The sequence below is a fragment of the Anopheles darlingi genome, chromosome 3 (assembly GCF_943734745.1).
Source record: "Anopheles darlingi chromosome 3, idAnoDarlMG_H_01, whole genome shotgun sequence".
NCBI lineage: Eukaryota > Metazoa > Arthropoda > Insecta > Diptera > Culicidae > Anopheles > Anopheles darlingi.
The window spans coordinates 64262042-64277041 of NC_064875.1; the positions used below are offsets into that span (position 1 = coordinate 64262042).

The 15000-nt window shown below is 50.1% G+C and overlaps 3 protein-coding genes across 5 annotated transcripts in view; all 3 read right to left on the minus strand.

Moving 5' to 3' along the window:
* Nucleotides 1–15000, minus strand: part of LOC125954422 (uncharacterized) — a 169173-nt gene that overhangs the window by 926 nt on the left and 153247 nt on the right. Inside the window, exons 1-8 of one of the 3 annotated variants that reach the window (XM_049684764.1) lie at nt 12450–12466; nt 10949–11755; nt 3766–4080; nt 1883–1966; nt 1343–1791; nt 1081–1266; nt 157–1011; nt 1–83 (exon numbers count right to left, since the gene is read on the minus strand). The exon at nt 1–83 is cut by the window's left edge and continues 34 nt beyond it. In XM_049684764.1, coding sequence (XP_049540721.1) covers nt 1–83; nt 157–1011; nt 1081–1266; nt 1343–1791; nt 1883–1966; nt 3766–4052 — 1944 coding nt within the window. In that variant the 5' untranslated portion in view covers nt 4053–4080; nt 10949–11755; nt 12450–12466. Of the gene's footprint in view, nt 84–156; nt 1012–1080; nt 1267–1342; nt 1792–1882; nt 1967–3765; nt 4081–4555; nt 9576–10948; nt 11756–12449; nt 12467–15000 lie in introns of those variants that run through there. The other 2 variants (XM_049684765.1, XM_049684763.1) reach the window with 2 other exon arrangements.
* Nucleotides 13197–14514, minus strand: LOC125954494 (nitric oxide synthase-interacting protein homolog). The gene is made up of 4 exons (XM_049684873.1): nt 14271–14514; nt 13680–14210; nt 13500–13608; nt 13197–13422 (listed from the first exon to the last, which is right to left on the minus strand). The coding sequence occupies exons 1-4, from the start codon at nt 14444–14446 to the stop codon at nt 13351–13353; spliced, it is 888 nt and encodes a 295-aa protein (XP_049540830.1). The 5' UTR covers nt 14447–14514; the 3' UTR covers nt 13197–13350.
* LOC125954465 (RNA-binding protein NOB1) overlaps nt 14686–15000 on the minus strand; it is a 1474-nt gene continuing 1159 nt past the window's right edge. The window contains exon 1 of the mRNA XM_049684833.1: nt 14686–15000. This exon is cut by the window's right edge and continues 1159 nt beyond it. Within this exon, the coding sequence (XP_049540790.1) occupies nt 14805–15000 (196 nt within the window). The 3' untranslated portion in view covers nt 14686–14804.

A 15000-nucleotide genomic window follows, 5' to 3' on the forward strand; every position in this document is an offset into this window, starting at 1 on the left:
CAACACCTGCTCCGCTATCTGTCGTCCAATCTTACTCGCTTCCACGTGCGAATTGATCATTCGCTGTATCTCACGTCCATTGGCTAACAGGAGAGACAATCGAGAGAATAAAGCTTTCCGATATTCCATTAGAACCACGTTGGCCAGTGTACTTACAATGATTGAAGAACTCGTAACCCACATTCGGTTGTCCGGTGGAACCACTGACACCAGTTCCATCACCGGTTCCGTCACCCAAACCATCACTTCCCACACCGTATGCGCTTCCGTTGCGATTCGCATTAACATCACCCCCGAGCAGCAGCTCGGACAAAATCACATTGTTCTTCGCTATCAGATACTCGATGTCCTTGGTCCAGGGATTGCGAAACGATTTCCACTCACTCTGGAGCCTCACGAAGCCGGACTCTTTCGTGCGCAACCGATAGACGGAGGTCGTGACGCATTGCGTCCCTTGGAGGGCGGCCTTGTGTGATTCGGCCAGTGCCGGTATGTCCTCGTGGTGATAGTACTCATACATGCTCGTACCGAGCAGTTCCTGTGGCAGGAAGCCCAGTACGAGCGTCGCCCGTTGATCGACGAACAGGAACTTACCATCCATGGCATGGCGGGAGATAAACTGCACATTCCGCAGGTTCGGTATGCTGTTCCGGCTAACCGCGGATTTGCCAGCAGTGCCATTACTTCCACCAGCACCACCACCACCACCGCCACCACCAGCAGCGCTCCCGGTATTGCCACCATTACTGTTGGGACCTCCTCCTCCTCCGCCGTTCGTTGGTGGACCACCACCGTTCGATCCGTTACCGGTTCCAGCATCACTTGGCCGTTGCATCGCTGTACCGTGTTGGGGTGGTTGATGTAGGTTCGGTTGTATCCGACCGATGGCCACCAAACAGCTCAGGTTGCACGAGTCCCCTTCACCGTCCGTTTCGTTCTCCTCCAGCCCGATCTTGGCCGGTGCCCACGATTTCAGGTACCCCGTGCACTGTATTACCGAGTACTTTTTATCTGTAAGCGGATAATGCATTGAGTTGCTTTTGCCGAAACCGATATCGGAGCACCAGGACACATACTCACCCGAATTCACCTGTTTCTTGCGTCGATGGCAGACGGTTGCACTGTTGGTGGTACTGCTGGTCGCATCCGCTTCCTCCTTGATCTGTACGTTCGCCTTACACTTCATGCGACAGAAAAAGGAACGCCGAGCACCGGGACAGAGCCGCGTCACACCCTGCGGCACATCCGTTTTCACCGGAAGCATTGCTAGGGCAAAGGAGCACCAGAAGCTAATCAGTAATAGGGGCCATTCACACTCATCCCAGCGTGAACCCGGACTTACTTTTGGCATCAATTAACCGTTCCCGGGGGCTCAGATCGGAGGAGGATAGCTGCTCCTTTACCTTGGCCACGTCCTTCGGGTGCAGAATGTCGAACCAGCTCTGGCCGAGCAGATCACCCTGGGAGTAGTTGAGCACATGCGAGACGGACTCGGACACGTACAGGATTCGGCCCCGATCGCATCCCACCACAAACAGGAATCCTTCGGCTGCCTGGAGTATCAACATTTTGAGCTCCTGGTCGGACAGGAAGGCGGGTTTGTAGTGACCCTCGGTGTACGAGTGGACTGCACCGCGGATCGTCTTCAGATGCTGTACCGCCATCCGTAGCACGGTTAGCTTGTCGAGTTTTCGTGACATCGCGTGGCACATCGGTATCATGGCGGACAGTTCCGTTATGTAGGTGTTCATTTTATCGCGCCGCCGCTTCTCGATCTCGCTGTGGTTCTGTCTGCACGGGATGGAAAGGGGAATAGGAATTACAATTCATAAGATTAGAGCTGTGAGAGTTTGCGCTGCTGCTTCGGTTGCGTTTTCTTTACTTTTTGCTCTCGTCCGCCGTTCGGACGGATTTGGAATCATCGCAGGTATCATCCTCGACGTCGCTGGTATCACTGAAATGGGAACTACAACGGGGAACAGAAAGGGGTCTATTATTTTCAATCTTATCGCGTAAAAAGAGAAAGGTAAATTTTAGGAAATGTAATGCAAAAATGTAAGTACATGCATTTCCGTTTCGATTCCGAGATTTTGAAATTCCTTTTCCACGAAACCAAAGGAAGCCTTTAATGTGGACTAATAGGCCTACTATACTATCTACTTCAAAGTGAAATCGTTTTGTTCAAAAGACTTTAGCATGGCGGGTAATATCATCAGCTTCTTTTTCAGGTTTTTAAAACATGAGACACAAACCAATAGGTACAAGAAAACAAAAAAAAAAGCCATCAAAAAAGGTTTATAAAAAAGGTTTTGTAAAAACACAATACCTCGAATCTTTTAGTTTCATTAGTAGAGCCATTCCGCTATTCAATTCATCAATTAAACATTTACATGGGGAGCAGTTCCTCCTCAAAACATAAGGTATAAAGGATCAGCGAAATGCACAAAACAACAGATAGCCGCGACTTTGAGACGCAATAAATGAACTTCCGTCTTAAAATTACAACACCACCGGTACGAGGAATAACAATAACGACACGCGCTCATTTGCATGTAGCCCTGGAATGCTATTTTCGCGTGATCCATTTAGCATGCATGTTAAAAATAAAATATCGCGGAAATTTATTTCCCGTTTTACGGAGTCTTCACTGTGTGACAAAATTATGAAATCAATTCAAAGCCGCTAACACTCCACGTGATAGCAAATCGAGCTTCAAACGGACCCAAGATGATTAACCGATCACATGTTTTGCGATCGCTTTGAGGAAAATCTTACACCGCTCAAGCACCGCCCAATCACAATCGGCAAACGTACGCAAAGCAGCACTGCGAGCATGTATTTCGAGTACCAAACATTGTACCCATCGTACACACGGTTCAATTTAGCCAAGGCCAACCCAAGCCATCCCAATCCGCCATAAATCGTAAGCACTGGAAGCGGCGTGGAAACACCTCTCTGCGCCTCGGGCTGGCAAGGACACAAAACAGATCGCGCGACGACTCGCGCGCTCTTTCCCGAATCCCTACAACTGTCGACGTTTATCGCGTAGCCTCTCAACATCAGCGGCATTACGTCAGCGGGCGCGAAAACGGTGGCCCCATCGCAGCAGCAGCGGCAACAGTGGCAGTAGCAGCAGCAGCAGTAGTACACCTTCGTTGGCTTCCGGCCAACGGAGGCCAAGTTTTGCCAGCAAGTTGCCCAAAAACAAAAGCAAAAAAAAACACTCCGCTACGAAAAGCCATCAAACCGAGATGAGGTTTTGCGGGCACCAACCCTGGCGATAGGATTTTACATAATTATTAAATTAACTTCTCACCACCCATTTGCCAGCGCTAAAGAATGCTGGGCGAGCCTGGGGGGGGGGCATGCTACATCAAGGGTTCCCCGGGAGTTCGTAGAACACGTAGAGCTCCTGAGCTGCTGAGGGATTGCGCAATACGGGCTTCATACGGTGTTCTACGCTCGCAACCAAGAAGGGCAAATCAAGGCAAACTGCCCTGGCCAGGAAAGAAAGGATTCTTCTCAAGATTCCGGTTTTCCCGGCGTGATTCACATCAAACGAAACTGGCATTGGACTGGGTTCTGTTCACTGCTATGCAGCAAACTTCGCACCTCGCAAAACGTCTTTTGACGTAGTTTGCTAACAGTTTCCTCTTTGGCGTTGGCATTTCAAAGTCGGCCGCATTCGTATGATTTCCCCCCTTCCCCCTTTTCTTGGCCTTATCGCAAAGGCCATATCGCGCTGAAAGGTGGTCGAGAACTTACTTGAAGGAGAACTTTCGCTTGCGTGAACCACCGCCACCACCGCCACCGCCACCGCCACTGCTGCCGGTGGTTTGATGATGGTGGCTGTTGTTGTGGTGCTGGTGGCCGGCCGGATTGTCCGCATGTAGATGGTGATGATGGTGATGGTTGCCACTGCCTGTTGCTGCCGCGGCCGCTGCCGCCGCAGCAGCAGCAGCCGCCGACAGGGCGCTCAGGTTGGTCACCGCCGACATGGTGGTACCGGCCAGCGAAGGATCGACCAGGAGCGAGGCATCCGGTCCCGTCATATGATCAGTCGGGACTGCTGCCGTTGAGCTGGAAGGGTGAAGGCAACGGAGATGGAGAGAACCTTGTTCATTAGGCTACAGATGCTAGTACGACGTCCGCTGTACGAAGCGTTTCCACATTTACACTCGAAGCTACCGATGATACTAGGGGGGAACTCTGATCAAATCAGCCAACGATTAGTTTTGTCACCGAAAAGCCGTAAATCAAACAATGCCACTCTTAATGATTGTATAAGCGATCAGCTACTAACACTGCGATGCATATGAACTGATGATCTTATAACAATTGAAACGTGATGGCAACGAGCAGCAACAACACCGATCATTCTACGCGATGCCACGGAATTCACTGGAAAATCCTAGCCTAGGAATGCGCAACAGTCCTGCTTGCGGACACCAAACACCAAACATGGGAAACAACAACACCGGAGAGCAAGCAGAACACGGAACGGACACGGAATTCGGGGAAGGGACGGGGAAGGTCAAATGGATTGATTATTTACTTGGCAGCCGGTGAGTGCGTTGCTCCGAGCTCATAGAAAACGTTATGATGATGATGATAGTTCTGCATCAGCCCGCCCGCGGTCGCAATGACCGGATGGTTCGGTGCCGTATCCGCCGTGTTCGGTCCGGGCACCCGGTGTTGCGGCTGTGCCGTTGGATGTTGGCTGTTGACCGACGGCATCGCGACCGACGATACCGCCACACCGAGCTCGGTCAGCTGGTGTGGTTTCAGTTCGTCCAGCGTTAGGAACTCGCGCTCCTCGTCCGGTTGTACCTGCAGGGCACGGTTGTACGGCATGTCTTGCAGGGTAAAGTTCCGGGCAACCATTTTGTCCCCCGGGGGCCGAGGATGCGGACGTAGCAAGCGGCAAGCGGGAACGGGAACGAGAGCTCGCGATGCGCGAACGAAGCTTAGCTACGACAGATCACAGCACGCTCCCGACAGCACACACACACACACCTCATGCTGATCCTTTGGCCACAAGGAATCGTCAGGAGGGCAACAGAGCAAACACACACACACACACACACACACAAACAACAGATTGCGATAATCACTTTGCGAAAAGTCGGCGCAAAGTGCCGATGTCCGGATTGGCCGCCGTGGCCCCTTCCTAATTAGATTATGCAATCGTCACGAACCACACGCACACTGGCCATTCCCGCGAGCCTCGGTCGAGATGTCGAGGTCAAGCACCGAGCTAGTACCACCCGCGCGAAGTTAAAGCAGGAAAATGGTGGAAAAATCAATGATTCTCACTTCAGGCCACCACCAGCCACCAGGAATCCCGACTCGGGTCTCACCGAGACCGTACCGTGGACAGACAGTACCGTGTACCCTGTGCACCGGTGAAATCACTATCACCACTACCAGTCGCCAGTGTATATCCTTTGTATCCCGGAAGGCGGTGCCGATTGCGCCAACGAACGGACGGGAGACTTCAACTATGAACGAGCAACGAACCGATGCCTCCAATATCACACACACGGACGGACGGAAGCGACCACAAAGTAGGATGTTGCTCCTTCGAACATCCAGCACGCAGAAACGCCGTAAGGACGCCGTGGCCCGACCACCCGACCCCGATACCTAGAGCCGAGAACCGCAACCGAACGAGTGAACGAATGGGCGGCCATTGACGGGCACTTTTATACGGGGCCGAAGGTGCAACACGAACACGACTCGGTTCCCTGGTTCGTTGGTTTCGGTACCATTCGGGACACCACTCACCCCCCAAACCCCGGGGGCCGGGACTCTGGAGCAACAACTGGAGCCCTGCCCAGCGATTTGCGGTGACGATTCGAATGTCCTTACGGAACAGTTTGGTACGGATTGTTGCATTACTTTGCGAGAGGTAGATTCAGATAAAGATACGTTTAATGTCTACTTAGAAGCTTAATTAGTGATGTCAAAAAAAAGTATAATCTGTCTTCAGCTATCATGCTAATGGACATATTAAGCAAAAGCTAGGCTTGGTGTACCTTGTACCTGCCACATCGAGCATACAAACTGTAACTTACTGTTGCGCACAGGACCATCGGAACGAAGCAATGAATCCCTTTCCCTCGTTCAAACACTTTATGCAACAGCCAACCAGAGCACGGGCGGCATCAATTGAGACCCCGTGGCTTGCTGCGTTGCTTTCAAGCTGCGGAGCAAAAGGGATAACCAGCGTTGCCGAAACTATCTACAAAATGGTACCCTTTGGTAGCAATCGCTAATCGTTTTGCTGCATTTTTTGTTAATTCAAAATGACCTCAACATGCGATTGAATAGCCAATAAATCATCAGCAACAGGGCATATGGGGACAGCAGGGCTAGCGAGCTCAGCAGCTTCTCGCTTCCGCAGCCAGTTATTGTTAATGATTCACCCGCAGTACCTGTTACATAACTGGCCACACACCAAACCGGATCAAGCTGACTGTTTTACCGACGAATGACAACGACGACGAACGGCGCGACAACCTGGATTGGGTTGCCTGGTGCGGATGCGGACGCCGTTGTGATGTAATAAGCTCGGTCCCTCGGAGAAGCCTTCGCCCCTTCCTTCTCCAACTTCGCTACTCCTCATCAATACGTCAACTGCCGACGATTCAAAGGACCAGACCGATGCTAGGAATTCGAATCGCTATGCGAAAGCGAAGAATGACGAGATGAGGATGACTTTGCATATGACAGCTGGCCCGGTTGGATCGGATCCGGTGAGGGACGGGAAGGGAAGTTTTCTGGAGCAACAGCATGCAGTGCAAATATTTATCTCTGTTGCAGATACGTCTTGTTACGGTAGAGCATTACAGGGGAATAAATGTATTTACAAGGAGGTAGAATATTTAGTGTCACAACTTAGAAACCAAATCACGGATTTTACTATTATAATAATATCATTGATGGCCGTGAACCTTGCTACTTGCCGCTACACACGTTTTGATTCCAACAATTCCTGTGCCCCCAACTCCTCCTGGACAGGATTCAGGGATTAAGCGTAAGCAAACTGATTTATTTGTTGCAAACAACAATCACCAATTGCAGTGGCGCTTCAGCAGATCTTCTTTGAACATCAAACACGGTCTGACCTGGTGCTGGTCACCGCCACGTCCACCGAATGCGTATGATGTGACCATTATTTTGGAATTAAAATTACCTCCGAACCCATCGACGCCCGTTCCCGAATCACGCCAACCGGACAAACAACTCCAATTGTCGATTCATCGGCCAGCGCCGCTACCGCAGCATCACCGTAACGCCGTGTGTATGTGTGAGCTTCTAGAGGATTGAAGGGATGTCTGATGTTTTATGGATTTGGTATGCCTGACCACCACGATGCTAATCCGATGGAAATCGGCTTCACCGGTCGTTACACCGCCCCCCGCGGAGGGAGGAGTTGGCCACTGTCTGACTGAATTGTCCGATGTGCTGCACAACGAGGGATGCTATGCCTTTCGATTGTAATGTGCATATCTTATTCACCGAGATCGCCACGGTGCTCGAGAAGATTCCCGCTTTCGAAGCCGAATCAATGACCAAATGACGAGGCGTCGAGGAAGATGACGCCAATCGGTAGTCAAACGGCAGAAGTCATGCGGAACGGTGACGAACCGAGAAGGTTAATAACATCCGATAACGTTCGGTTGGTGTCGAGTTTCCGCCTTGAGAGAAGCGTTAATTAGCGGTTGGTGGTGCTCGTCTCGAATCGGATCGGACTTCGATTTCAATTATCTGAGAAAGGAATTGAATGTCTTTGCAACCAACGAAGACACGATAGTCGTTGCTCTATTTGGAACGGAAAAAAAAATCATAAAGACTTTTTCTGCTTTTCCGTTTCGTTCCCGAACAACGTTCGATCCCTCGTTGTCCTCGTCGTCGTCGTCCCTTTAATCACAGACGCGCCATTGTGTGGCTTGTCAAATATCTGTCCATCGCAGATGCCTTTACCTGGCTGGTCCAGCTGTTCGGTTCGGCTCGTGCCGAGAAATCGGTATCACTGCCACTGGCTATCCTCTCTCCTCTCCCCTCCTCGACAGTCAATAGCAGACTCCTGGATGGATTGCTCAATCGCATCCCAAAGACCTTCATTGCAAAAAGAAGGAAAAGGACCAACCGATCAGTGTCCTCACTCAGCATCAACAGGTTCGGTTCCGCTGCGGGCTCATACTACCCTTCACGAGCAGAGCATGGCTTCGGAAACACTACGGCTCCAGCGGCCCGAAATCGAGGTTACTTCCCAGTGAGTGGCCCCCCACACACAAAAGATTTCCCTTTAACTTTCCACATTTTCCGCTCCACTCGAGGATGTAAATTTATTTGTTTTCCTCTCGACCCGCTAACCGGTGTGTGTGTGTTTGTGTGTGTGCAAAGAGAAAGGGAGAAGGACTCGAAGAAAAAGTGATTACGACATCGAGAGCATGGAGATGAGCTTCTCTTTCATATTTTCTTCGCTTCTATTCATGCCGACAAATCCAGCTCGGGGTTGGGATGCAGTGCAGTGAGTGGGCGACGGAAGAAGCGAGACGATAATGAAGGACGATGCAGTTTGCTTTTCGCTTTTGCAGACGAATCCAAACGTTACACGAATAATTGGCTGCTCAACAGGTGGTAGTGTTACACGCTCGTTACTCCCTATTGCAGAGTCAGCTTTCTTTTTCCCGCCAAAGCATCGGATCAGGTGTTGTTCAGTAATAGGACGATTGCATTTTCCGGCGACAGGCAGGACTGGCATGCAGACAAATATGTGACGCCGCGAATCGGCACCCTTTGTGAAAATGGAACTCCATTTCAGGTGTTGTGATGCAACTTGATGTTGTATCCATGCCTATAGCGCTTTAGCTCTTTAACCGCGTTCTTTAGCTCTTCTGTTTATCAATCGCTTCTCTATTCTCTGCCAAAGGCAGGACAGGAAAAACTTTTAATTAAAAACTTATTATAATGATGCTGCTTATTCACAACGATCCGGCTGCCCAGTGGATTGTTTTTCCTCCCTGATAAGCCATTCCAGTAGGCGCTCTCTACCCCCTCTCCCTGTCTGATAAGCATATTGGAAAAGAAATACGAACAACAACGGGCATTTTCCTGCATTCGACCTCCAGGTAGTGTTGCAGTTGATAAGCCTGCCCCAGCCTGTGTCAGTGTGCAGCTCGCTCACTGGAAGGTAAACAGCAATCCAGAAGTAGTGAAGTCGGCGCGTGCGACCACATAACGCGTTACTGTGGCAACGTTCCACCCGGGGAATGCGATAGTGCGGGAATGACAATCATCCAAGTCACCTTATACTGTAGGAGTGGGAAACGGTGGAGGGCAAATATTGATTACGGAACCGTTCGATTACTTCAAATGGCCTGGCGTACTCATTTCTATCGTACTCCCGTAACTGGCAATACTTTTCTGAATAAAGAGCTGCTCTGGAACTGTATCATAATAACACCTTAAACAGCAACGAATGGATATGCGTCGGTATCGACGACGTGCGTTCGCTCTAATGCGCTACGTCACATGCACTGTACTGCAAGGTCACGTAATGGCGATCACCGGAAATAGTAGTAAAACCTCTCCACGTGTGTGTGTGTGTGTGTGTGTGTGTCTGTACGTTGGGTTTTGCTCATCGTAATGTCCACTCGAATGATGCTGCTGCTGATTGTAAACAAAGCGATCGGTCACGCGAAAACCCGCTACAGTGACACACTGCCTTAGAATCTTCTTCTCCCCCGAGAGACGACCCCTTTGAGCTCACAATCAGTCAAACGATCATACCGGGAGGGAGGGAGGTTTTGTGTGCTGCCACTGCTGCTACGGTGGTGTACCGGTAACGCACGTAACTCGTTTACGATCCGGTTACCGGTGGAGCTACTACTAGTTTCGTCGCGTTCCAGGCGCCTCCATCAACCTGGGTCACCTGTGAGACATTCTCGTCATGCACACAGCTACGGTTTGTGAGCGACAGAGAGAGAGAGAGAGACGTTGCGAAGGAATTAGAGGAGTGCAACAACAGTGGCGTCCTTGGACCTGAGTGCACTGATAATACGCTGCACGCGAACATCTTTTTGCGCGGCGAATATTGAAATCCCCGAACACACGCGCGCGCGCGCTCTCTCTCGCCAGCAGGGAGGTACCATGTGTGCGGTAAGCTCCATCAACCAACCACCGGGAGGAGGGAGTCTACTAATTGTTTTGATTCGCTGTTTGTGGGCACGATTGTGTAATAACCGGGTAGGCTAGTCCCTGTGGATGTAAGCTTTACCGCGGGGGCTACATAGACTACTCTAGACCACGACCGTTCGCGTTAGTATTGGTGTTGCTAGTGCCGGCAATGCTTCACAGAACGACGAACGTGGCACTATCGTGGCATCATAGTAGGGAGGGTATAGGGAGAGGGCAGCACGAGGAAAATGATTCACGGAAAGTGATTAATGCACTTCACTTGCGACATTCTCCAATATACGTCAACTGCATCCATACTAAGGAGGATGTGCTGCATCTTGCATAGTCAAGCTGTTGTTGAAGAGAAGATCCGTTTTATTTGAATCCCATCCCGCTATTATACCGCAGATAAACCAACAAGATGGCCAGCGCTTTGGTGGAATAGTATAAATGAAATCATAATTAATTACCCTCTCGCTAACACACCGCTTAACGTTGCACCGTCGATTACATCCTATAAACTCGCGATTGGTGGGTAAACAAGGGGCGGGTTAATTATTCTAGTTCCTCACCTCATCTCCTGCTGAAAAAGGGCAATTGAGCGCCCACATGTATGACTTAATAGGGGAATCCAGCGGGAAGAAGTGCTATTCATTCGCAAGTGGCGCAATTCGTGGCGACGACGAAATATGGCACACTACAGAGCAATATGTGGGGCTGGTGTAACTACATTTCACCCCCGGTATTCGCTCAGACTTACCCTTTTCTGCGAAGAACTACGAACGCACTCCGGTACTCGGGGGGCACTTCCGAGGGTTGCGCAAAACGACGCAACGTCGCACTATTCGTTGCACTATTTTATTGTGACCGAGACGGATGCAGGAACGACCCTCCAGGGTCGCGTCGCGTTGTGTAATCAGCTTATCGTGACAAACACCAAACACGACTTCGCGCGTGTGTTTGCGAGTGTATGATGGGCTGCATTGAGGGCACCGGGTTTATCCGGGATGCCCGTTTGATGGTAACTATTTCAGGAAAAAGCCCTTGATCTCGAATCACTCCAAATGTTGCTAATCCACTCTACATTCAAAGCACTATTCAACTACAAACGTCACACATTGCACTGTAGCTTACCACCTGCACAACGTTGCCACAATAGCACAGTAGCTGATCGCCTGAACACTATTTGCAGTACCGGGAAACTCGTTTCCGCGCAAAGCATTTCCACCATTTTCCCTGCGACGAATCAATAGTAGCGGGCACTGCATCACTCTGGATGCAACAATTTGCACGATTCACTCTCTCTCTAGATGCTTATCACTAGCAGCAGCAACAGCAGCAGCAGCAGCAGCAGCATGGGAACAAATATATTCCAACAAACTCGCGTCGTACGATCTTCTCCACCGCGTGCTGTGGCTCGCAAGACATTGCGACTGCCTCAAGCACCGACGACGACGGCGACGGCGACAACGGTGACGCCGGTATGCTGACGCCCTGCGGAATGTACGCGATACACGGTTTCAAGTTCACGGTCCACGGTCGGCCGGTGTCGTGTTTAACCTACTGGCTGCTGGTAAAGTAGAAGGGAGGGTCGGGGTCGGACGGCCGTTTTACTTTTTTCTCCGGTTAAGGGGTTAAGTTCATGAGCACACACACTATACGTGCATCGGTTTTCACCGACGCATCACTATTGTTTCCCATCGGAGTGGAAGGGGCCGCTGGCTACAGCAGCAGCAGCAGCCGGGGCAGTCTCGCATATTGACGAATTGCATCATACGACTCGCCAGTGCATACACCAGTACAGACCTGCAATCACAAGGCACAAGTACACACGCATGGGTAGTGGTTTTGACCAGCAGTAGGGAGGAGGCGGTCGCGATCACGTCTAATCATCGCCACGACGATGACGACCATTACTAGTTGACGCTATTGCTGCTGCTGCTGGCGATCGTCGATGGCGGAAAAGGGCATTCATCAAACAACAAACCCGCACGCGCCATTCGCCGTTCGCTGTGTGTGTGTGTAGGGGAATGGCAGGCACATAATAGTTACGATCAACTAGCAGCGGCTTTTTATCGTTCTAGCCAGAAACCTGTATCTCACGCGCAGAGCAGGATCTTGTTGGCGGCAAACCTGCGCGCGAACCACGCACAATGAGGATAAAGCAATAGGACTTATGGCACGTAAGCGCAAGACCTTTGTGAATGGACACTTTGTTCTGTTGTTCGGTTGAAGGAGGAAGTTCCATAAAAGAATATTACATTTGAGTCGCTCGCAATAATGGATGCATCGTGCATAGTGCTAGATGCAGTTGCGGTTTGCCAATTGCAATCGTCGCAATGATGCGATACTAACTGGAGGAACACACAGTGCACTAACCAGCAGCTAACAGGTCTCGTACATAGGCTTCGTTACTACTACCACTAGTGCGCGATCTCGAGAGTAACGGCGGTCGTCGGGCCTCGCCGCACCTCGCGTGTTGTCGCGGTCGGGCACTTGTAACGCTAACTATCGCCGAAGGTCACAAGCTCCACCACCGCCCAATTCACGGTCAGCCGCCCTCCTAGAGGCCACCGCGACTGGGTTCGCCCTCTCTCACACGCATAAATGTGATCCGATTACGCACTAAGTGGCTGCAACTGGAAAATATTGATTAGATAGTTCCTCGAGCAACGCAAATTTATTAAATAGCGAGAGAGTGACGGGACCTCTTTAAAATGCTACATGATAAAACGTAGGTTTTGACCTATCAATCGAGGCCATAAGCGAAGGTCGCGTAATCCAGGTTGCTCGACAGCAATGCGAGTTACCAGGACTATCCTTATTGTGTATTCCGTACATACATTCCCGTTAACGATGACCATTACCAACCATTAGAACTGCCAATGACCGCTGGCCTGATGCAGCAAATAGCCTTGGCACGTGCATCGGACAAGGCAAGGGGTTAGATAATCCCCGCCGGTCATCGCTCATTGCTCCCTGTGCGAGATACAAGCGATTATCGCTACAGGGAACACATGCTTCGATGGAGATGGAGTACTCTAAATAGGTTGAGGTTGAGAGCAGATGATACCATTTTGAAAATTGTGTCAAAGTTAGTTTAATTTTCAATTGAGGTTGTTGTTTTTATTAGCACAATTATTTTTAATCGAAGAATCTAGCTTAAACTTGCAGACACGGTTTCTGTTCCTTAGCCTCTAGTTGCTCATTTGTCGTCGCGAATCCGGTTCCGCCCTAGCAAAAGAAGGAAAGTAGAGTTAATTGATTAAAATAAACCGTCCATTTCGAAGTGTCTGCTCCTCTTTTCTTACCCGTTGAAGCGGTATGATGTCCGATTCTGAGAGTTTTTCGTTTGTGAGCGGGTGAATCATGTCCTTTTTGATGATTTTTTCGATGCACTCAATCGTGACGACATCTCCACTAAAACGGTGCCGCGTTAATCGTTTAAATAGAAAATGAAATATTTCCTTCACTCCTTCTTCATGACTTACGTCGGTTTAAGAACGGCGCAAGGGACGGCATTGCTAAGAATGTCGTGCGTTACCGCGCACATGTATCGGTTTTCCTTCGCTATCAGAGATTTCTTATCCGCGGGATCCTTCACCAGAGTAAACTTCACGGCGATCAAATCCTTTGCCTTCAGCGGTTTGCTCGAAACCGGGCAGTAGATCTTGCTGTCTGGTTTCTCAATCCGGGCCACCTTCGCGGACGGGGTCTGGGAAGGTACCCAGAAGCTGGGTAGCTCCTTGCGCTTACCGAGCGATACGTTCGAGATCGCTCCGCTGGTGCTTGGCTGTTGATCTGCCGTTGCTCCGAGGGTAGTCTTGTTGGTGACGATGTTCTTCTCAGTGGAAATGAATTTGTCCAGCTTTTTCTGATGCTCTGCGTTCGCCAGGGCCGCTTGTTCCTCTTCGTCTGCCTTCATCTGCTTCTCGTACTCCTTCATCTTACGGTTGTACTCGCTCTTCTTCGATACGATGTACGTCAGGATGGCTTCCTTGTCGAACAGATAACCATCTTTGCTGTAAAAAATCACCAAATAATGTTAAGCCATAAGGGCAGGACGCGAACGAGAAACCTACGTGATAACAGGATTCCGGCACGGCTGAAGCGACAACGAGCAGCAGTCGAAGCTTTTCACGGAATCCTTACCGATACGCCGGGATGTGGTGCCGAACCCGGAGTTTGCCGCATCCTTTTTCTTCTCGTGGTACGTATAAACGGCCCCGGCGGTACAATTTCTAGCGTGGCGAGTCATTTTATTCGATTTTTTGATAAAACGCGAACGCGTTCGGATTTTTTCCTCTTCCCGTGTTTACCAACAATTTACCGTGTTGCCAGATAGAATTTGAAAAGCTCGTGACACACGATGCGGTAACTAGTTATACGCTTCGTCTGGCACCGGCTTAATAAATCTGATCAGTCGTTTCACAATTTACTTAATTTTGTTAATAAAACTTAATTCCGTTTAAATTACTCTGGAATCCTCTCTGCTACATTCACTATACCAGGTGTTGAGTGGTGTAAATGGGTTTATTTTCAGTTTTGTTGGAACAGAAGAAGTACAACAAGAAAAAGGATGATTCTACGGTGGTTGGGAGGATCGTGGCACCTTTTCACTTCCGATAACCGCGCCGTTTGTTATCGTACTCGTAGTTGGCCATCCGTTGTTTCAAATTAGACGATCCACGTAGTACGGCCGACCGTGAGTCTACATCGCGCATCACGAATGGAGAGTAACCGGCTGTATAGTCATCGCTGAGGGCATTTGTCTTGTTGCGTGCCTTGCTCGAGACGCGCTGCATCGGCAGA